At 41.2% G+C, this 23,392-nt stretch overlaps 1 protein-coding gene across 4 annotated transcripts in view; it reads right to left on the bottom strand.

The window, feature by feature from the left end:
* The window catches only part of FMN1 (formin 1), a 482,430-nt gene that overhangs the window by 114,258 nt on the left and 344,780 nt on the right, over nucleotides 1-23,392 (bottom strand). For all 4 annotated transcript variants that reach the window (XM_073609885.1, XM_073609886.1, XM_073609887.1 and 1 more), the window contains one exon: nucleotides 23,071-23,158. In XM_073609885.1, the coding sequence (XP_073465986.1) occupies nucleotides 23,071-23,158 (88 nt within the window). The remainder of the gene's footprint in view (nucleotides 1-23,070; nucleotides 23,159-23,392) is intronic.

The raw sequence follows: 23,392 nt of genomic DNA, 5'->3' as shown, positions 1-23,392 counted from the left end.
GTTCTTTACGCTGAAGACAGTTCCTAGTGTCATGGACTGCATGTTCAGGGTCGTTATACTGCTGCAGAATAAGTTTGGTGCCAATCCCTGATGGTATGGCATAATGGATAAGTATCTGCCTGTATTTCTCAGCATTGCGGACACCATTGATCCTGACCAAATATCAAACTATATTTGCAGAAATGCAGTCCCAATCTTGCAAGGAACCTCCACCATCCTTTACTGTTGCCTGCAGATGCTAATTATTACACCACTCTCCAGCCCTTCAGAGAACAAACTGCCTCCTGCTACAGCCAAATTTTGACTCACCAGTCAACAGCACCTGCTGTTATTTTTCTGCACCCCAGTTTCTCTGTTTTCATGCATAATTGAGTTGCTTAGCCTTGTTTCTAAGTCAGCGGTATGGCTTTTTGGCTACAATTCTTCAATGAAGACCACATCTGGCCAGACTGTTCCGTACAGCAGATAGCTGTACCTGGGTTCCACTAGTTTCAGACAGTTCCCTACTGATACCGCTGCTGGACAACTTCCGATGATGAAGGGAAGCATGTGTCTTTCATCTACCCCATTACGTTTTCTTGGTCAGCCACTGCGTCGATGGTCCTCAACATTGCTTCTTTGTGGTTCTTCAAAAGAGCTTGAACAGCACACCTTGAAACCCCAGTCTGTTTTTAAATATTTGCCTGGTAGAGACCTTGCTCACGCAGTATAACTACCTTGTGGTTTGTTGCTGTGCTCAGTCTTGCCATGTATGTATGTATGTATGTATGACCTGTGACATGAAACAGTCTTCCCCAACCTCATTTTAGTAGCAGAGCTTATCTGTTCCTCATCCAGTTTTAAGCCTCCTACACAGTTGTTTGTTTCAGTTAATGACTGTTTCAAATGACATATGAAATTGATAATTTGCACCTGTTTGGTATAATTGGTTAATCATACGCCTGAATCTAATGCTACACAATACCTGTGTTCGTAAAAGTATAAGAGTTGATGCTGGTTTAAAGCCAAAGGGTAGTTACGGCAAATACTGATTTTAGATTTTTGTTCTGTTCACTTACTTTGCAGTTTGTAAATTAATAAACTAACCGCTTGCTGAACGTCCGCCGCAGTTATACTGCGGCAAAATGGCACAGGCAGGCGAATCGCCGTCATGGTAAGGCGGTATCATAGACGGGCATTAGGGGGCGCGCGCCCCCTGCTCACCCACAGAGCCGATGCGAGTGCCCGGCGATCTCTATCACCGCTGGGCTCCCGTGATCACTCGGGGCACACAGAGAAATGGGATCTGTGTGTGTAGACACACAGTTTCCGGTTCTCTGAGGGGAGAAGTGACAGATCCTCTGTTCATACAGAGTATAGTGTTAACCCCTAGCCCCCTAGTGTTAACCCCTTCACTGCCAGTGACATTTTTACAGTAATCAATGCATTTTTTTCGCACTGATCGCTGTATTAATGCCAATGGTCCCAAAAAGATGTCAAAATTGCCCGACATGTCCGCCATGTCGTAGGCACGATAAAAATCGCTGATCGCCGCCATTACTAGTAAAAAAAAAAAAAAAAAAAAAAAAAAATTATAAAAATGCCATAAATATATCTCCTATTTTGTAGACGATATATCTTTTGCGCATACAAATCAATATACGCTTATTGCAATTTTTTTTAACAAAAATATGTAGAAGAATACGTATCAGCCTAAACTGAGGAAAAAAAATGTTTTTTTATATATTTTTTGTGGATATTGTAGCAAAAAGTAAAAAATGCGTTTTTTTCAAAACTGTCGCTCTTTGTTTACAGCTCAAAACAAAACTGCAGAGGTGATCAAATACCACTAAAAGAAAGCTCTATTTGTGGGGAAAAAAGGATGTCGATCTTGTTTGGGAGCCACGTCACCCGACTGTCAGTTAAAGCGACGCAGTGCCGCTTCGCAAAAAGTGCTCTGGTCTTTGGCCAGCCAAATGGTGCAGGGCTGAAGCTGTTAAAATCTATATATTTTTTAAAGAATTCTTACTTTACAGTATTTCTTCACATGCCTAAAACTTTTGCAAAAAACTGAACTTAAACATGAATTTGGTTAATGCACTTTTTATCAAGTTTGTGTGGGCGTATAAGAAGCCATGACTTTCTTTTCATTTAATGACTTTACCTAAGCAACATGGTGGGCTAGCTTTCCCAGATATCCGAGCATACTATCAGGCAATCCACGTAGGTAGAATTATAGATTGGTGCCATCATGGCCGATCTAAACTATGGGCTTTGATAGAACAGGCCCAAACATGTATTCCACTCTCAAGGGCCCTGTGGTGCTATGACCATCTCCAACCACTATTGAAAAGCCACCCCCTAATGGGGACGACGCTTCGTATAGGATCGGTAGCTATTAAACAACATTCTCTTTCATCTTCGGACTCTCCGCTATTTCCCATCTTAGGGAACCCACAATTCTCTCCTGGCCTCTGCCTCCATAGGTTCGGCAAATTACGCCGGACCGGCATAACTCAAGCATCCCACTTTTTATTGAATGGCAGATGGCCTTCCATCAAGGAACTAATGTCGGAGGAGGGTCCCTTTAAATTGACCCTTTGGCCAGCACTTCAGCTACGACATTTTCTGGATACTATACCCAATCCCCGTAATTTTGCCCGTTCTTTGACGACGTTTGAAGAATATTGCTCTGATGAAGGCAATATATCACAGGTTCTATCCAAAATATATACTATGCTGAACTATCCGGCAACTCTATTATATCCGCCGTTCTTGGATAAATGGGAACAGGACCTACAACGGAAATTCACACCGGCACAAATCCAGAATATATTTAGATTTGCTTTGAAGACATCAATCTGTACAAAAACACAAGAATCTAACTACAAACTATTGACGAGATGGTATTTCACCCCCCACCTTTTGCATCAATACTACCCTGATACTACTGACCTTTATTGGAGATGCCAGGGAGACAGAGGTACATTACTCCACATTTTCTGGTCATGCCCCAAATTGACTAACTTCTGGACGACAGTCCGGGAAGGGACTCAAAAGTTCACGGAATATAAGATACCTGGTGATCCGGCATTTTTCTTACTGCATGTTTCTAATATCCCTGCCAAATGCTATCAAAAATCAATCTTGGGGCACCTTCTCAATGCTGCAAAGTCCTGCATTCCACTTTACTGGAAAAAACAATCACCACCAACGGCGACCAATTGGCTGCGTAAGGTGATAGACATCAGTAGAATGGAGGACTTGCTGGTGGCTGAGCGAAACCAACAGGACAAGTACTCCATGACTTGGAGTGTCTGGAAACAGTTCATCCACTCTACGGAGGGAGTAGCCCTCCTTAGACAGGAGAGTCATGTATGATATTATTCTTTATACACCCTGGCTGTCCATCTCGGCTGTTTTTTTTTTTTTTTGGTTTGTTTGTTTATTTGGATTTGTTTTTGTTAATCGATTAGAAATAGGAAAAAAGAAACGAGCGCAGTCAGGTTTGTTACCTGAATCCCTTCTATATACTTATCCTAGTAGATAACAAGGGGCGGTGTCGGTCGGGGACTAGCCCTAAAAATAACTATACTGATCTGCACTGCCAGATATAGACGAATAGGGTTATATTGCAGTTGTAATCCGTATGTTATATTGTTTTCTTTTTCTGTTGTATTGACCCGACTTTGCCCGTTGTGGGTGTTAATAAAAGTTATATTTGAAAAAAAACCCCATGAATTTGGGATACCTGGAGTAAATCAACACTCACGGTTAATAGAAATGGTATTCAGTAATCATAAAAGGACCACCTAGGTAACTGAGGGACCAGACCCATTGGCTTAGTATTATACTGTAGGATACCTGTATTGTAATTATTACCTTCGTCGAGGAAGCATAGGAGACAGGCGCTTGTTTGTATTGGTTCATTATTTGTGACGGTTTATTGTCATGGTAGTTCCACCGTATATCTTTATATAGTTGATAAACCTTTATATACATTGTATTTGCAATCAAACAGATTTAAAAGAAAATGTGTTGGTGCTTCTAGGCTGGGTAGACGGGTCACTGAATCCCTTATGTAATAGAATTAAAATTAGTCCCAAAAAAATAATGGCTAATATAGGTGCAGTTGTGTGAAGACAGGTGGCTTATATTTGGAAAGCATATTTGGAGACAAAATGTCTCTGAAAATTCTTCACCTCTTTCAGAGCAATAAGTTCAAAACGTTGAGAATTTGCCATTTCTGTGATATACAGTATAAAGGTCAATATTCCCGATACATCAGTTTTATTGGTAAGACAATCCTTAACATGTCACGATGGGCATGTCAAAAGCGTGAAATTCAGTATTTTCTCTTTACATTAGGCACGCTTACATCCATTTTCAAAGGGACAACAAATCATGTGACCATAATTCTACTTGAGATCAAAGCGCGCTTCTTGAGCAAAGATAATCTTGCAAATGCCCTTTTAAAAGGGAGATCCAAATCCATCTCCTGGACATACGATACCTTTAAAACTTACCTTAAAACTAAACTCCAGGTAGACAAAGGACACAAATGCAAATACAGACTTACTAAAAAATAAATACATTTATTCTTTAATGAAACTAAAATATCTAAAATTCATTGTCTGCCTCTTGCAATTTCCAGCACAGTTAACTGGGGGAAGGGCAGGATTATCATGCACATGTGCCAACAAAGATTTCTGATCGGAGTAGGGAGCAAACTAAGCAGAAGGATGAGCTCATCAGCATTCCCTTAAGATTGGATGGACGGAAATACAATCCCTTTGGCAGAAACCACTTAAGTGTATATGCACATACACAAATGGCATCTAGAGATAATAAATCAATCAGATGTGCAAAAGAAAAAACAAACCCACTACAATTCAATGTACTATAACTTTGACATTAAAACTTCCAAGGGGGTGAATACCATTTATGGGAACTATAGGACTAAAAAAAAAAATCTAAAAATGTATAACCCCCTATAAAAAGGAGATAATGCCACAAAATGTTCTCTTTTTTAATAAAAAAATACTATACCTAAAATGCACCAGACTAAATAGAAATCAGCTTAATATATTGTTGTGGCCCAAAAATTATCTATAATAAAGAACAAGAATCCGATTACTCCTGACCTGCTGCTAATTCATCTCAATGCTGACACAGCCTGGAACAGAAAGTTGGTGGTACTGTCCACCACTGTCAAATAGTGGATCATAAGAGTGAGCAATGTCTGCCAAAAAGAAAAATGTATACCTTCTCTTAAAGACCTTTCTAAAAAAATATCAAAACAAGGTTTTACTGGCTTAAATTCATACATTTTTTAAGGATATCATTAAATAGTGTAATGATTTGATGGATACCAGGCCAGCAATCTCCAAAACCAAACCAACACATCCACACACATTTTCTTTCCCTATTATTTTTTTTTTTTTACCAAGGCTGTTCTTTTAACAGAAAAAAATATTCCCGCAAATCGATTCTAAGTTCATTATTTTTTTTTCTTCATGTCAAGCCATATGCAAGTGGAAAACCAATGAATTCAAATATATGTATAACCAAAATGGTTTTATTTAGTTTTGGATAGAGTAGGGAAGGGTTTAAACTCCTTTTTTTCTCAAATCTGTTCTACTGGAGGGATTTCCCCTTTATTTCCTGTCCTAGAGACGCAACAAGTAGTAAGAGGAAATCTCTCCAGTGTGAGACTATCCCTAAGACAGTGGTCACAGGGGTCCACATTGGAAAATTTTTCCTTTCCACCCAAGGCGAAAGAGCGAAACTTCCCCGTGAGGATGCAAAAAGCAAAAAAAAAATAAAAATATATATATAAAAAAAAAAAAACATATTTGATATCAATTAATACAGCAGCAATTTGAACATTGACAGGCGGCAGGTATATCAGTCTGTTTGGCCTTGGTTAAAGTCGGCTGCTAAAATTTATGGAATGTTACAATCATAATGTATACCATAAACTGCAGTTCTGCAACACACACGTGCGTACCCACTGAACCTTGAAATGTACAAGAGGGGTCCTGGTTCAAACGATTTCTGGGAATAACCAGAGTTTAAACACTCAGTAACGGTTAGTTTACACTTGCTTCAAAACATGGCTTCGGACACGCTTTGTTAAAGTTCTCTGAACGCCAGTCAAAGCCCCGGTCACTAAATAAAATGGTTAGCTTACAGTCCTGTTTACACCTTTTGTTTGGTGTTTCAATGAGGCTTCAGGCGAGCCTTGCCATATACTTCTATGGAGGCTCTGAAGATGCTTTGAAGCACCGCTGAAGCTACATGGGGTATCATTTTTGAAGCGAAGCAAAGCAAAAAAAGGTGTAAACAGGACTGTAAGCTAACCATTTTATTTAGGGACAGCAAAGAGCTTTAACAAAGCCTGTCCGAAGCCTTGTTTTGAAGCAAGTGTAAACTAGCCGTTCATGTGTGTTTAAGCCGAAGAAAGTGTAAATGAGCCCTAACCAAGAAAAAAATAAAAAAAATAAAAAAAATAAAAATATGCATATAGTCCATTTACCAATTTTCTCTTAAGCTTATAAAACACTAGGCTTTCCAAAGCTGTGAAAGAGTTGACTTTTATGGGAACAAAACACAATGGAAGTACAAACTATTCATAAACAAAGTGTAGAAGCATTGTGAGCTATGCAAGACATCTTCAGAAAGTGACAAAAGTCATATAAATATTTTAATACTTCAAATATTTTTAATTGCTCCTGTTGAATACATTTAGCTAGGCTTTCTTTATGACTAACCTCTGTACAATCCGCAAACAAAAAATATATCAAGAACCACATTTTTCACGTTTTTTGAGACTATGGATCCTTTCAAGTTAATTTATGAACGCAAAAGCTACTCACATATACAGAAAAACCTCTATGTTAGCTTGACTGGTTTAATAATATTTAGAAATAGAACACTTCTAGTTTATTGAAAATGCTAAACTCATCTGCAAACAATGTGCCATGATGGGGACACTTTTGAACTCTATAAACGGTGATAAATATTGTGCTCACAGTTCCAATAGTAAATTTCAAAAGGTTCATTTGTGTGCAATATTTGCAAATGCATACATCTCTAGTCATCATAGTTGACTCTTTAAACAGAAACAGACAAACAAGTGTGGAAATTGCACTTAACCTGGACCTGGCATGCCACACAGGCAGCAGAAAAAAAAAAAAAAGAAAGCACTATTTTTGTTTTTAACCAACTACCCGCTTTTAAAAATGCAATTCTCACTGCAAACTCACATGGTCCCCAGCACCGCACCCCACAAAATCTCTGTATCGCCAATGGTCTTTTCTAGGTTGAATTATGTCCACTGCCATTTATCACTTTTGCTATGAGTCACTGACATATTCTGGGGTTGTATCACTACAGCAGCCTGAGCTGACAGTACAACACTGCTGAGTGCTGTACAGATGTCACAATGTTAGTGCTGCTCTCTGCAGTATTGACGACCAGCTACCACCCCCCCATCATAGACAAAAGAGAAAAAAAGATTACCGCCATGTGACCCACCAGAAAATACCACAAATGGTATGCATGAATGTAATTAAAAATAAAAATGCAAGAATGAAGAAGTGGGGTGCGGGTGAATTTAAAAATCTTGAGGTCTAAACTGCATTATCCTAACGCAAAAACATGTTTGGCTTCAAAAAAATGCAAATGCATTAGGAGGCGGCCCATCACACGATTTTGGGCATACACTGTATAGCAACATATAGATAATGTCACAAAAGCCTTTTATACAAAACATCTTGCTTTGAAGAAAAAGAACGAAGTGATTAAAGAAGGCCACCTTTGCTCCTTAAAAATATGTCCTTCAGAAAATGCTAACTACAGTGCCTTGCAAAAGTATTCACCACCCTTTGCATTTTTCGTGTTTTGTTACCTCACAGCCTGGAACATGGATTGTTTGAGGATTTGCATCATTTATTTTCAGAACATGGCCACAACTTTGAAGATTTTTAAAATTTATTTATTGTGAAGCAAACAACAAAAAGGACAAAATAACAGAAAAAGTCAATATGCATAACTATTCACCCCCCTAAAGTCAATACTTTGTAGAGCCACCTTTGCGGCTATCACAGCTCCAAGTCGCTTTGGATAAGTCTCTACGAGCTTGCCACATCTTACCACTGGGATTGTTGCCCATTCCTCCTTGCAAAACTGCTCCAGCTCCTTCAAGTTGGATGGTTTGCGCTTGTGAACAGCAATTTAAGTCTGACCACAGATTTTCTATTGGATTGAGGTCTGGGCTTTGACTAGGCCATGCCAACACATTTACATGTTTCCCCTTAAACCAAGTGTTGCTTTAGTCGTGTGTTTGGTGTCATTGTCCTGCTGGAAGGTGAACCTCCGTAAAGGTTTTGCTCAAGAATATCCCTGTATTTAGCACCATCCATCTTTCCCTCAACCCTGACCAGTCCCGACTGCTGAAAAACATCCCCACAGCATGATGCTGCCACCATGTTTCACTGTGGTGATGGTGTTCTTTGGGTGACATGATGTGTTGGGTTTACGCCAGACAAAGCGTTTTCTTTGATGGACAAAAAGTTCAATTTTAGTCTCATCAGACCAGAGCACCTTCCCTCCATACATTTTGGGAGTCTCCCACATGCCTTTTCGCAAACTCAAAACGTGCCATTTTGTTTTTTTGCTGAAAGTAATGGCTTTCTTCTGGCCACTCTGCCATAAAGCCCAACTCTATGGAGCGCACGGCTTATTGTTGTCCTATGTACAGATACTCCAGTCTCTGCTGTGGAATTCTGCAGCTCCTCCAGGGTTACCTTAGGTCTCTGTGCTGCCTCTATGATTAATGCCCTCCTTGCCTGGTCCATGAGTTTTGGTGTGCGGCTGTCTCTTGGCAGGTTTGCTGTTGTGCCATGTTCTATCTATTTGGTTATGATAGATTTGATGGTGCTCTTAGGGATCAAAGATTTGGATTTTTTTTTTTATAACCTAACCCTGACTTGTACTTCTCAACAACATTGTCCCTTACTTGCCTGGAGAGTTCCTTGGTCTTCATGGCAGTGTTTGGTTAGTGGTGCCTCTTGCTTAGGTGTTACAGCCTCTGGGGCCTTTCAAAAAGGTGTGTGTATATGTAATGACAGTTCATGTGACACTTAGATTGCACACAGGTGGACATCATTTCACTAATTATGTGACTTCTGAAGGTAATTGGTTGCACCAGAGTTTTTTATAGGCTTCATAACAAAGGGGGTGAATACATAAGCACATGCCAATTATCAGTTTTTTATTTCTGAAAAATAGTTTTATGTATATATTTTTCTAATTTTACTTCACCAACTTATACTATTGTGTTCTGATCCATCATATATAATTCAGATTAAAAAAAACATTGAACTAAAGGCTGTAATGTAACAAAATAAGTAAAAAAAAAAAAACAAGGGGGGAGAATACTCAGCCCTTGGTGACTGGTCCTTTGAACAAGTGGTCCCCAACCTTTTTGGCACCAGGGACCGGCTACGTGGATGAAAATTGTGGCAAGGCCGGGTGCGCGCGGGGGGTAAGCAATTTTTCACGGAGCAATAGCTGGTGTTGGCGCTTCAATAATAATGGCACCATGGTTATGGTGTCAGGATGATTGAAGCGCATTATTTCTATTATTACTTTGTAAAATAAAATTAAATAGTTCAACTCACCATAATGCATAATCAGTGGGAGCCCTGAATGTGTCACTTGCCATGTCACCTGCCACCAGATGCAGCTTGTCACTTGCCACGCTGCCTGCCACCAGATTAGGAATATCACTTGCCACAACCCCTGCCACCAGATGAAGAATATCACTTGCCACAACCCCTGCCACTAGATGAGGAATGCCACTTGCCATGCCTGCCCCCCAGATGAATGCCACTTGCCACGCTGCATGCCACCAGATGAGGAATATCACTTGACACACTGCCTGCCACTAGATGACCGTCACTTGCCACGTCGCTTGCCACCAGATGAGGGATGACACTTGCCACGCTGCATGCCACCAGATGAGGAATGTCACTTGACACACTGCCTGCCACTAGATGACTGTCACTTGCCACGTCGCTTGCCACCAGATGAGGGATGACACTTGCCACGCTGCCTGCCACCAGATGAGAAATGTCACTTGCCATGCTGCCTGCCACCAGATGAATGCCACTTGCCACGCTGCCTGCCACCAGATGAATGCCACCAGATGAATGCCACTTGCCACGCTGCCTGCCACCAGATGAATGCCACTTGCCACCGTGCCTGCAGTGGTCGTTCTTGAGTAAGGGCAGGAGAGCGGTGATGCAGGGCCAGCGGTGAGAGATGATGTCATCTCTCTGCTCCCCGCTGTACCTCCAACACCAGCGCGGTGAGGGCGGAAGAGCTGTGATGCAGGGCGGGCGCAGAGAGATGTCATCTCTGCTTCTCTCATCCGCATGCCTCTGTGATCCACCGGGCTTTCTCACCTGCCCGCTCCTGTGATGCACCAGGCTCCCTCACCCACCGGCCTCTGATGCACTGGGTTCTCTTACCCACCCTGCTCTCTCATGCCGCCCGTCGCATCTGTGGCTCAGCTGTAGAGATGCTACGGCCCGGGGGTTGGAGACCCCCTGCTTTGAACAACTGGATGAGTAACCTTCGTACTTCCTTAATACAGATTTTCTTTAAGGACTCAAACTGAAAGGTGAAGACCACAGCTTCAAAGTATGGCGGTTAAGGATGATGCCTACTACTGCAGTGCATATTAAAAAAAAGGGACCCAAACTGCTGCATGCAGTAGTTTCCTAGAGCAGTCAAGTGCATGTTAACCAGTGAACAACATTGAACATGTTAGTGCACCACTGTGTTAATCCACTTTAGGTGTGAGTAAATGGTTTTGAAAAAAATAAACAAAATTGTTTTGCTTTACATTCTATACCCAAAGTGCCATTTCAAGAGTTGTTGAATAGTCAAACCCACCAGAAGCCCAAAATAAAACGGACAATAAATTTTTTTAAAGCAGATCTGATTCATTCGTTTTTCCTTTGGTATAATCTTTGTGAAAAGCTCAACATGATTAAGAGGAGCTTGGAGTACCTTACAACTAAAACTAGCAAACAATGAGGTTTGAAAAACAAAACAAAGCTCAAATGTGTAAACAGAAGACCAAAGTGGAACTCTGCAAATCTGGGAAACAGATTTCTTATGCTGAAAAGGTCAAAAAGCACTACCAGATCTGGTTGAGTATGCCTTGAGAGTTAAGTGAATAGCCCTATCCGTTTGACCAGCTTTTCTCAACTAGGTTTCTGTGGAATCCTAAAGTTTTTCAGAGGTTGCAAGGGGTTCTTTGAGTAATAAGCAATTTCTTCCTCTCAGGTAGGTGAACACTGGACCAGTGATCTTTTGAGCCATCTGTAAGGGAGTCCATTCTTTACACTGACCAATACTGTAAGGGGCAGTCTTCCCATTTAACAACATAAGTAGCATTCTTCTCACTGACCATCAATGTAAGAATCATACTTTTTACTCTGCAACCGTGTAATGGGGCCCCTTCTCCCACCAACTCTCAGTGTAAGGGGGGACTTTTCTCAACCACCAATGTAAGGGGGCCTTCTCCGCTAACCACTGATCTAAGAAGCCTTCACATCAGACCAACAATGTGGGGGGCACTACACTGACCACCAATATAAGAAGCATATTTCCTACTGAGCAACTGTGTAATGGGCCCCTTTCCTCAATAACCACCAACGCAAGGGGGCCTTCTCCACTAACCACCAATCTAAGAAGCCCTTCTCATCAGGCCACCAGTGTGGGGTACACTACACTGATCACCAATGTAAGCATGCATTAATTCATTGACCCCCAATGTGTGGGAATACTATAATTTTTATGTGTTTTCTTTTCTAGTCATTATTACTAATATTGTTTTAATTTTCATTATTATTATCAAAATAATGTCATATAGAGCAGTCCTGGGGGTCAAAAATGGCAAGTACATTTCGTTCCCTGTTATTTATGCTTGTATGTATAAAACTTTCTGTTCACAAAAAAATGTAGCTAGAATTCTTTTTAACAGGGGTTCCCCCGAGACCAGAAAGTTGTTTTAAGGGTTCCTCCATGTTAAAACTGTTGAATGCGGTTTTAGAGTAAAGCCTCAACTGATGAGTTGTCTAATCCACCTGGAAATAGTGGAATGAGAAGTAGGGTGTCCCCAGCAGGCACCTTCAGGAATTACAAGGAGATAAACAGAGTGCCTAAAAGAATGTAGTAGCAGAGGTAAATATGCACAGCCTGTATCACATCCAGACAGTGAATTAAAATTCTCCTAGGATGTTTTGAGGCAGGACAGAGAAAGGGAAGATAAAAGTCTTGGTTATAATGGAATGAGAAAACCACTTTAGGGGAGGAAGGAAGCCATAGACCTCAAAACAACCTTATCCCTGTGTAACATTAGGAAGGGCTCTTTAAAAGAGAGCTCAAACAATTAATTCACAGAGCTAATAGCAAAGAGAAAGGCAATCTTGTAAGAGTAGACAGTGGAATATTCCCGATCAGGTCAACTGGTGGTTTCTAAAGGACTGACAAAACCCAATTGAGATCCATTGGCGTCCTAGGGAAGTGTAGTACAAGTGATATCCGTCATAAATGCAGGACAGAGTGGTAAGCGGAACACAAGGCCAACTGGATTCATCCAGACTGGATTGGAGAAAAGACCATATTTATCCCACAGAGTACATCCTTTCTGGATTATTTTCTAAATGTACATAATATAATTGGATACCAATAGTTATATGTAACGTTGATCTAGGGAATATCCGATTGCTTCTAGGGGGATCAGTAAAGAATGTTTTCCCCTGCTGGAGCAAATTGGAACATGCTTTGCTGTTTTTTGCCTCCCTCTAGATCAACTTTGGGTACAGGATTGTGTATATAGGATTGAAACCGCCGCCCCCCCCTTCTTTTATTGGTTAAACTGGATGGACGTGTCTTTTTTTCAACCAAACTACCTATGCAAGTATGGATACCGACAGAATTACAGAATTTCATTTGCAACTAATAAAGCTTCAGGTGCAAATGGTAGACTTTGCAAGAGGCCGACTTCCTAGACTTTAAGAGCATGGCGATGACCAAATCGGACCGACAAAAGGGGGAGAAAAACCAGCAAACACCATAGTGCAGCATCACCGCTGCAAAACTTTAGCAAAATAACCAATAGGTCTACTCACTGGGTTAAAACATCAAGAATGGAGGGCACGGTGTTGGAGGGTGATAGGTCACCTGTGACAGCTCCAGGTAACCTGACCATAGATCTGGGGAGAGATGGAGGAGCATCGTCTGGACCGCTGTTATACAACCAAGCCTGGCGTAGTGGCAGATGAGCCTCAGGGATCCTTTGCTCCGACTGGACGAGCCCCTGAATAAAACCACTGCTTGTGGGGCTGAGTAAGAGGAAGTCTCCTCAAAACGTATTCTGGAACTGCGCAAACTCCAGCAGTGACGTCATTCGGAGGTAGAGTGCCTGGAGGTGTCATAACCAATCCATCCCCTTCCACTTAAAGCCCACCTTCCAATTTTCCATGTCTGGACTGTGTACGGTGGTGAGGGATGCCCAGACTGGAGCAAGGTCTGCTTCTCTTTGAGCTGCGTGACTTCTGGTGCCTCCTTTGTCTTAAGCCACTGCCATGGCAATGTCCAACTGAAACCTGGTCAAGTAACTGCTCAGCTCAGAGGTCCAACATTAAAAAAAAGACAAGCAAATTCTCCCGAGTTCCAGGATATTGATGGGAAAATTAGCCTCCTTCAATTACCAATTTCTCTGCATCAAAAGGCTATTCAGGACTCTCCCCCAGCCAGACAGGCAGGCATCCGTTGTGGATACTGTCAAAGTCATCAAGCAGAAGGACTTTCGGAATTTTAGTGCTGGAAGTCAACACCAGGGCAAGCCTAATTTGCTGGCCAGGCGAATGGGCGAGTCTCCTAGTCCCACGCTGCCAAAATGTTGAGTTCCAACACTCTGGCGTAAAGTTAGGCACACAGTACTACTTCAAAGAAGGCTACCACTTAGTCCTGGAATCCTCCTGCAAAAAGTAAACGGTGGGGTAGTTCCTGGACTGCAGATTCTGAATGTGGAAGCGGAGGAACAGGAGTTTGTATCGGGGAAGGAAGACCCTGCACAGGACTGTATACAAAATTAGGCCAAGATGCGGAAAGCACGATTTCTGGAAGTTGAGGATCCATCCAAATCTCTAGAGTCTGCACAAATACATTTGATGTAGGCTGACAGACAGGACTGATTTTTCTGTAGCAAGAGATCGTCCAAATATATCAGAATGTGGACAACCTAAGACGGAATCTGAGCCAGGACAGGTGCTGACACCTTGGCAAAAAATGAAGGTGCCATGGAGAAACCAAAGAGAAGGGCAACTGGTAATATTGTAGGCCCACAGGAAAATGCAGGGAGCATTGATATGTTCGAAAAATAGTATTGCGCCATTTGCCATTCTTGTCCACAGAGGCCAGAAGATCCCCTGAAAGAGGAGCTGCTGGAGAAAAGAGTAGAAATCCTCCCTCTTGTGGCAAGCATGGCAAATTTGACAGTATGAAGCGGGGTGGAGGCAAAGACTAAAACTCACATTTATAGCCCCTTAGACCTAGTAGGCATCTGAGATGTCCCGGGGAGAGACCACTGCGAAGGCCAACAGACATTACATTTTTACAAGCGTGGGCGTCTCCTCATAGGCTTGTTCCTGCTTGTTGAGGATCAGGTTGTACAATCGTATGGGACTTGTCAATGGCATGGACCCTGAGAGAGAGAAAAAAAATGAACAACTCTTTCTGGGTTTTCTGGGGGCCAAGGCTTACCTGCAGGAACATTTGCCTTCCTTCTCTGAGGTAAAAAGTACTCTCCCCCCCCCCCCCCCCCCCTGTGACTTCCTTGATATGAGCATCCAAAAAAAAAAAAAAAAAAAATCAAGAAGTGTCCATCAAAAGGCATCCACACAAAGCACATCAAAAAGGTTTGCAGGCCAACACTTCTTCCCACAAGTACTGAAAATGGGCTAATCAAGATATTTGGCAAAGTTCCTGCTAATCCATCAACACAGTAGCGCAAAACTACAAGCAAATACTCCAGATGTTGAAGAACAGCTGAATCCAACAAATTGAATCCCTAGCCATGTTTTGGATCAGACAGCTCAAGTCTGGCAAAATAGACTTGGTCATGATAGCATGTTGCATAGCTGGACTTGCCAATTAAAAAAAGACTAAGCAGGGCTTTAACCTTTTGTCCACAGGTTGCTTGGAAACAGATAGCCTCAAAAAAGGAACCACTAAGGTTTTGTGAAAGCAGGAAATGCCCAGGTCCACAACTGGAACTGACCATTTTCCTTATGATCTCCTCCCCAACAGAATATGGCTAAGCAAAACCTTGTGGAGGGACGAAGATCTTCTCAGGAGGTGGCCAGTTAGCATGCAGCACAGGCTGTAAGAGCAAGTGTACAGCTGTGGCCCTGACCACAAAATAGGGCACCATATTTAAAAGTGACGACATGTTGGTTGTCCCCCACCAGTGGCTAAGACTTAATGGGTCATAGCCAACACTCCTCTGTTAACCCAGAAGGGCCTGGAGCAAAAACAACACACATTGGGGTTCCTTTTTGAGGGGCTGAAATCCTGACTTGCTGCCGCCTTACAGTTCTCCCACTAAACTCGAGGGTGGATAGTAGGGACAAGCCCAATCCAGATGTTTACACTCTGTGTGGGCTTACTCCCTGAGGAGTCTTCAGGGACAGAGGTCATACCGTGCGGCTGTGCTATGGGCCTCAACCTATATAGCAACATGTGGCTGACAAAACAATGCACATCATGCTTAGGTGAGAATATAGTGCAGCGTTCAGTGCCCAAAGTAACATTTCATATGCTGGCCCCGCATCTTCATGTTCCCCATAGGTGCAGACAAAAGGGCAATTGATCCTAGACAGCTTCAAAATTACAACCTGCAGTGGCTATGATAAAGCTAGAAATCTTTCTAGAGGAGTCTTGATGAAAGTGACAAAGAAAGTGGTTTGTCTTCTCTCTATTTGCCAATGTCCAATCACCTGAAGGCAGCCGCATATAACCCATGGCATAGGACAGGGCACTGATCATTAGTGTCCTGATTATCAGTGCAGCCCCGACAGTGTCCATCAGTGCCTCCTCATCAGCACACATCAGTGGAGAAAAATTACTTGTTTGCAAAATTTTATAACAAAGCAATTCCCCCATCTCCTCCTCCACCCCCCCCCCCCCCAAAATAAATGTTGGTGAATAAATACCACCAAAAGAAAGCTATATTTACTAAAAAAATGTCATATGAGTACAGTGTTGCATTACCACGTAATTGTCATTCAAAGTGCAACAGCACTGAAAGCTAAAAATTTGCCTGGGCAGGAAGGGGGTGAAAGTGCCCAGTATGCAAGTGGTTTAAAAAACCTTTTAATTGTCCTTATTACTCACCTAAAACCATGGTCACATATTGTTCCAGTCCAGAGTATTCCATTTTCTTCTGATTACAGGAGGCATGGTGGTTCTTTAGGTGCCACGTTCACTATCTGCATTATATGGACACTTCCTATTGGCTGTCCAGCAGCAGGGTCCTCTCAGTATCCAGAAGAGGAGTCTGCAGCAGTGAAGTCAGCACAGGAGAATTGTCAGACACAAAGCTGCACTGCTGGTTTAGTGATCCCTGCAGCCGAAAATACCGTCGCCGAGGGACCCAGACGCTGGACTTGGGCAAGTATAGCTTTTTTCAGAAGGCAAGATTAAAAATATGCAGGATGGATTAGAGGGGTTTATACTTGTCCAGAGATGAGCTTTAACCCCTTAGCGCTGACCATAGGCACATATATGGCCTCGGCTTTAAGGGGTTATAGCGGTTGGCTCTGCAGGGATAACAACCGATGCGGCTAAAAGCCGCTCAGCTGTTATCCCGAAGGAGCGAGAGGGGACGTCCCCCCCTTCCGCCGCTCTTCCCGGGCCTCCCTTCCCACAATCCGGCACTTACGCCGGCTAGAGTGAGACTGGAAGGAAACCGAAAACTGCTTCGTACCAGTTTTCTATGTGTAAACACAGAAGCAACGTCACTTCCGACTTACTCAGCTGCCAAAAAAATACAGTATTCAGAATCGCCGTTTTTGGCAATCTGAATACTTTGAAGTGCAAAGGAAGGATTTGGGGTCTTTTTGACCCCCGATCCCTCCATAAAGAGTACCTGTTACCACCGGAGTTACTTCCGGGTTCGCGGGCTCCAGCGCTGTGATTGGCCGGAGCAAAGATTACGTCACTTCCGCACATGCGCTGGCAGTCATGGCACGGGTCCTGAAGAAAAGGTACCAGCAGGCTGTTTCTTCAGAGCGCACGCGGCGATGACGTCGGCAGCAGCACATATAGTGAATATCTCCTAAACTGCACAGTTTAGGAGATATTTACAGTACCTACAGGTAAGCCTTATTATAGGCTTACCTGTAGGTACAAGTGGTGTAAAAGAGTTTACAACCACTTTAAAGACACATAAAAAAGATCAGAGCATGCTTTAAAAACACAAATTTTTCCAGCTGAATAAAATGACAAATAACTTTTGTGAAAACACAACTTTAATGTAAATAGAGTTGGCTATAAAATCTATTTTCTTTTGGATATATTTGTTTTAGCTATATCAAAGGAAAAGCAGTTCTAGAAAAAACAAAATATGTGAACATCTAGCTTGATTTGTTGTAGCCGTATTAGTGCAATTGAAGCACTGCTTGGACCTTGAAGAAGGGGACATACCCCGAAAGCTTGTCCTGAAAAATTGTATGTTAGTGCAAATAAAAAAAGTATCACGGACAGTACTCAATTTTCTCTGTGAACATCTAGCAAATAAGAATTTGTTGAGTGAAAGGCCCAGAGCGCTCGTCTATGGTCAAGTGGGTATAAACTTCACTCATTCCAACTCAAAGTGTTAAACTAATTAAAAAGTAGCTAAAGCTTTTATAATGAGCAGCAAGAGAGCAAAGCGGGTGGGGGTGGGAGTGTTAATTCCTAGAGGGACTGGAGGGGAAAACAGTGTAAAACATACTAGCCACAGTAATGCTTCCACTTAAGTGCCCCTTGAACTAACAAGCACTAAACATCAAAGGCAGAGGTCAGTTTAGCAGTAATAGAATGCAGATGAAGCTGCATCCAGTAGGTGAGGACTTAAAGCACACCTTCCCCTCATCATTTGCTACTGAACAGCTAAATCCCTTCTACCACAAGCAGAGTTAATGCTACAAATAGCGTGGGGACAGCTGAACGTAAGTTGTAAAAGCAATCTCATGAATGTTAAGCATCCCACTGCAAACCCCACCTACCAAAACACCTTCCCTGCAGACTGTTGCTGAATGGGTGTACATTAGCCCTATAGTTGCAATTGTATTTACATAACCTATATAACCTATATAAATAGACAAACATATAAATGTGTAGCACAATGTACGGTGACCATACTCAATCAGAATTAATCCAATAAGGATACTTTATTAGGGAAGGGCATTTCTGATTGGTGGAAATGAAAAACTTAGAGCAAAACCCCTGCCCTTTGCATTATTAAATAAGAATTTGATGACGCTTTAATACGTGACCACTCTTTGATATGCCGACTTCCAGAGTGTGTTATTGATCCAATGATTTTAATACTTTAGCAGTCACTAAAATGTATCATATACTCTGTTAAGTACTTCACTGGCTGCGTACAGTATTTGTTCAAGATCAGCGATTTAGAAATGACTTAAAAGAAGAACGGTTAGAAGAGCTTTGTACATCCCTTCTATTAAAAATCTTCCATTTTCTTTTAAATAATTTTGGTGTATACTGCCCATGGTGGTCTTGGCATCTGTAAGATTCTGACAATGATGATGAGATAACACCACAAGTGTAGATGCATGGACATTACATTGCCAATGGCACTAGATGGGGAAGAGTCGAGAGAGAGACGATTGCAGTGTAAGAGATGTTGGGAGCATAGAGCATGCTGTGCATACTTGTACGTACATTAGAGCAAGTGCTCAAGGGACCCACAAGCCACAGTTCCACCCAATGAATAGGTCTATCTTAATTTAACCAATGAATAGTTTTAGAACAACCTAAATTTTCTATTTTTATTGAAATGTACTCAGTTCACTGCCAGGTTCATAAGCTGTACAGACCTAAAACCTAAAAAGTGCAGTACAGACATAATTTTTCCCTCTTCTATAAGCTTATGGTGAGCGGGTGAAGTTGGGGCTTGGTAAACATGTTTTTTTACATGCCCCCCCACCCTCCCATAGTACAGTGGATATAGGCAGCGATTGCCTAAGCGGTTTTTGGTGCTTTTTGCAGAAACACTACAGGTCATTCAACATTTTCCTATGGGACACGTTCCCATATTATCCGATTAATTGAAACAATCAGCCAACTAATTGATTATGAAAATAATCGTTAGTTGCAGTCCTAGTTAAAACAAGAACAAAAACTCATAACAGAATCATTTGAATTGGCCATGAGCAGTAATTATTTTTGGCATAACACATACTATCGACAACACAAGGGAGTTGCCATAGGGGAAAGCACACACCCAGCGTAGCCAATATCTTCCTTAGTAAATAGGAAGAGGAAGAGAGAGGTATATGGCAAGTCAAGAACAGAAATAACACTCTACAAGAGGAACATTGAAAACATGATGATCTTGTGAAGGGGCACTGAAGTCAAAAAAGTACATATTAATAATAATACGTATGGTATATCTTTCTCAGGAGGATGGGACTACAATCAGGTCACTTTTCTAGACCTGGTTGTATACAGTTAGATCAGCTGAACACACATACCTTTTTCAAAACGACGGAGCACAATGGGTATATCCCCACACGTAGCTGCCACCACCCCAGATAGCTAGGGGATATACCCAAGGGTCAACTATTGTAAATCCGTAGAAATTGTAAGGAGTTTAATAAGGAAGCAGAGGTACTTCTAAAAAGGTTTGTGGCTAAAGGGTACAGAGAGGCTAGTTTATGGCATCTTAAAAAGGAGGTAGAGGCTATGGATAGGAAAGAGTTACTGCAAGAAAAAAAAAAACATAAGGAGGAAAAATATGGAATGGTATACCTTACAGATTATAATACAAAGCATTGGAAAAAGTAATACGTAAATACTGGCCTATATTAGAGACAGAATATTGGCAAACGTATTACCAGATCAGCCAAGATTTGTTTACCGCAGGGCCCCCAATTTGAGGCATATGCTGGTATATAATATACCAGACCCCCAAAAGAGTATGGGCACCTTTTTGGACCAAAAAGGTTTATTCACATGTGGCAGATGTAAAGTGTACAAAACTGTAAAGGGAAGATCCAGAAAAACCACCACATTTAAGTCATTCACCACTCAGAAGGAATATACAATTAAGAAATTGATAACGTGCCAGAGAACACGTCAGGCACGGGCCATATCACAGAATGAAACCCACTGGATACAAAAACTATGCACTGTCAGTCCAACAGGTTTGAACACTGACATCAGTTGTTTTTTGTCTAATTTTTAGGAGAAACCTCTTACAGTAAATTTATTAAACATAAAATTTGTAAAGGATAGGCAATGAAGAAGTGCATATGTGAGAAAGGAGGACCCACCAGGGAAAGGAGTTGGAAATAAACTCGGGATAAGGGTCTCATTGTTAAATCATGCACTTTTGTATTTTCATTATACACCCTTTTTATATTTTATACATCATTCACATCATCAAGTAAATCATCAATTTTTTGAAATTATATTTTCATTAATATTTTTCATTTTTTTTCTTAATTTTTTATTTCCTATTTCTGAGTTTAATTTTTTCATAATTTTATCCATTTTTTATCACCTTCATTTTTATTGTTTATATTTATTATTTTATTTTTAGATTTATTTTCGATTGTTAGATCTTTTTGAATCATTTTCATGTTATTATTTATTCACGATTGACAGTTAATGTATATTCAGAGTAACATTCATTAGATCTACTTGTTCTAAGCATTTGCGCTATAGCATTGCTCACACACATATGCACAAAATCCATGCATATAATTAAAGTGATTGTAAATGATGTTTAAAAAAAAAAAAACCTAACATGTCATACTTACCTGCTCTATGCAAGGGTTTTGCAAAGAGCGGCGCCGATCCTCTTTCTGGTCTCCTGGCGGCGCTCCTGGCTCCTCCTCTTTGGAGAGCCGATTTCCAAGGGGGCACCTGTGTGGGGCACGTTCCTGAGTCCTGCTGCTGCATCCATTGACAGACAGCAGAACTTGGCCCCCGCCCCCAGCTCCCGTGCCAATGGCTCCCGCTGCTATCAATCTATCCAATGAGGACCCAAGACAACAGCTGGAGCTGCTGGGCTCATGCTGGAATGATTGGGTTCAGGTAAGAAAAAGGGGAGCTCTGAGGGGGCAGCTGCAGCACAGAAGGTTTTTCACAGAATGCATTAAGGTGAAAAACCCTGAGACTTTACAACTCCTTTAAGTACATAGTTATGCAAAAAGACCACAAGATGTCACCAGTGAGATAACCATGGAATATCAAAAAGTGATTTCTATGGGTTCAACATTACCATTGGCTAATAGTACCACACAGCACTTCTTGATTGTGTTTTCTGTTAAAGACATTTCTATTGGATGGGAAAAGGTTGTTCAGGTCTTCCAGAATTTATACGTTTAGATGACACGCAAGGGAATGTCCAGTCTCTGAAGACGTCACGGTTAGATCCTGAACAGTGTTAAGCGACTGTTCCCCTGCATCACTTACGGCCTCACGAGTGGAACATGCCAAGATAAAGGTGGCGTCCATTTTTGTTGGATTGGTAGCACGGGCTGTTTTTTGTATTATATACAGTGGTGCTTTTAATTGTTTTAATAAATACTATTTTTAGACTTTTAGACACTAAGAGAGCCTTCGTCGTTTCTGATGTTTTTCCAGTCATCACATTGACTGCTTTTTAAATCCACTGGAGTGAGATCAGGAGTAAGGATTGACAACCAGAGACCACCAGGACCATCGGGATAGGTCTCCCTAAGGACCTACATACCTGCTTTCTAGACTTCCCTTGCTGTACAGCAAGAGAGTCATCGCCATCTGGTGACTGCGTGGTGATACCATTGTGTGCACAAGGTGGAATAGTCACTATAGGGGGTTTCCTGGGAAACCAGCACCGAAAAAAAAGTCTTTGGACTTTGCTACTAATATGGACTGTGTTTCTGCACAATTTTATTCATTTTCATCTAATTTTGCATGCAAGTATTTTATTTTTTGTTAACCATTTTTAGCACTATAAGTGTATGTACATTAGCACTGTTATTGTTATACACAATCCAATAATATTGTGATCACAAGAAGCACAGAGTTTGTAATAGTAAGCGCTGCCTAAGTTATACTGTATTGGTCAAGAGCCCATATTGGGAATATTGGACAGCAGCTGCACTTTTTTTATATTTTTTAATATTTATTTCACTTTATGCAATCACACTGTATCCACATAGGCGCGGGTGTCACCTTGGGTATTAAATAAAATGTCATTCACCTAACTTGTAAAATCTGTGGCCGATGGGTGTACAACCCCAATAAAAAAAAAAAAAAGTGTGTAAAATTTATATTAAAAAAACACCAGAAAATGCAATGGATTTGCAAATCCCATATTTTGCTTACAATAGAAAATATATCAAATGTTTAAACTGAGAAAATGGACCATTTTGAGAAAAAAAAAAAAAAAAGTGTAATTGAAATTGATGCCAGTAACACGTTTCAAAAAAAGTTTTTTTTTTTTGCCTGATATAAGATTCTAATTGCTCAACAGTTCTGGCTTCTTCTTTGTCATATGTTTTTGTTTCAAGGAGCGCCCAAAAATTTAATTTGGTAAAAGAACTGGACTGTAAGCAGGCCACTTAAGCACCCAGACTTCTACTACTACGAAGCCATGCAAGTTTTATGTAGATTTTACACAGCTTCCAAACTTTTTTACATATATACACACCCACACACAGATATGCATGCAGCACCCTATGCCCCAACAGTTAGGCAACAATATATGTTATGCTTAATGCTACTTACCTTGCTGTATATCCTTCATATCTAAGTGTAAACTTGAAATTAGAATGCCTACAGCTTGCGATCTCTTTGCATCCAACAGCTTAACAATCTGTAAGTGAGAGCAAAGAATAAAATAATGAGATCTACATTTTACCATATAAGCAGGGACACAAAATTTGTTTATTCTTTGATACATTAATCATTTACACATCAATGGTGTCAACATACATTTCAGAATGTTTTAGAGGGAATACTTAACATAGAAGATCACATTGCAATCCCTCTAAACTCTAATGAACTTTTCACACTACAGTGCAACTGCGTTCATGTAGCAGTGCCTCTA

This window comes from Aquarana catesbeiana, linkage group LG13 (assembly GCF_042186555.1).
Source record: "Aquarana catesbeiana isolate 2022-GZ linkage group LG13, ASM4218655v1, whole genome shotgun sequence".
In the NCBI taxonomy this organism is placed as follows: domain Eukaryota; kingdom Metazoa; phylum Chordata; class Amphibia; order Anura; family Ranidae; genus Aquarana; species Aquarana catesbeiana.
Note: the sequence above shows the minus strand (reverse complement) of the source record. Positions and strands in the feature narration are given on the sequence as shown.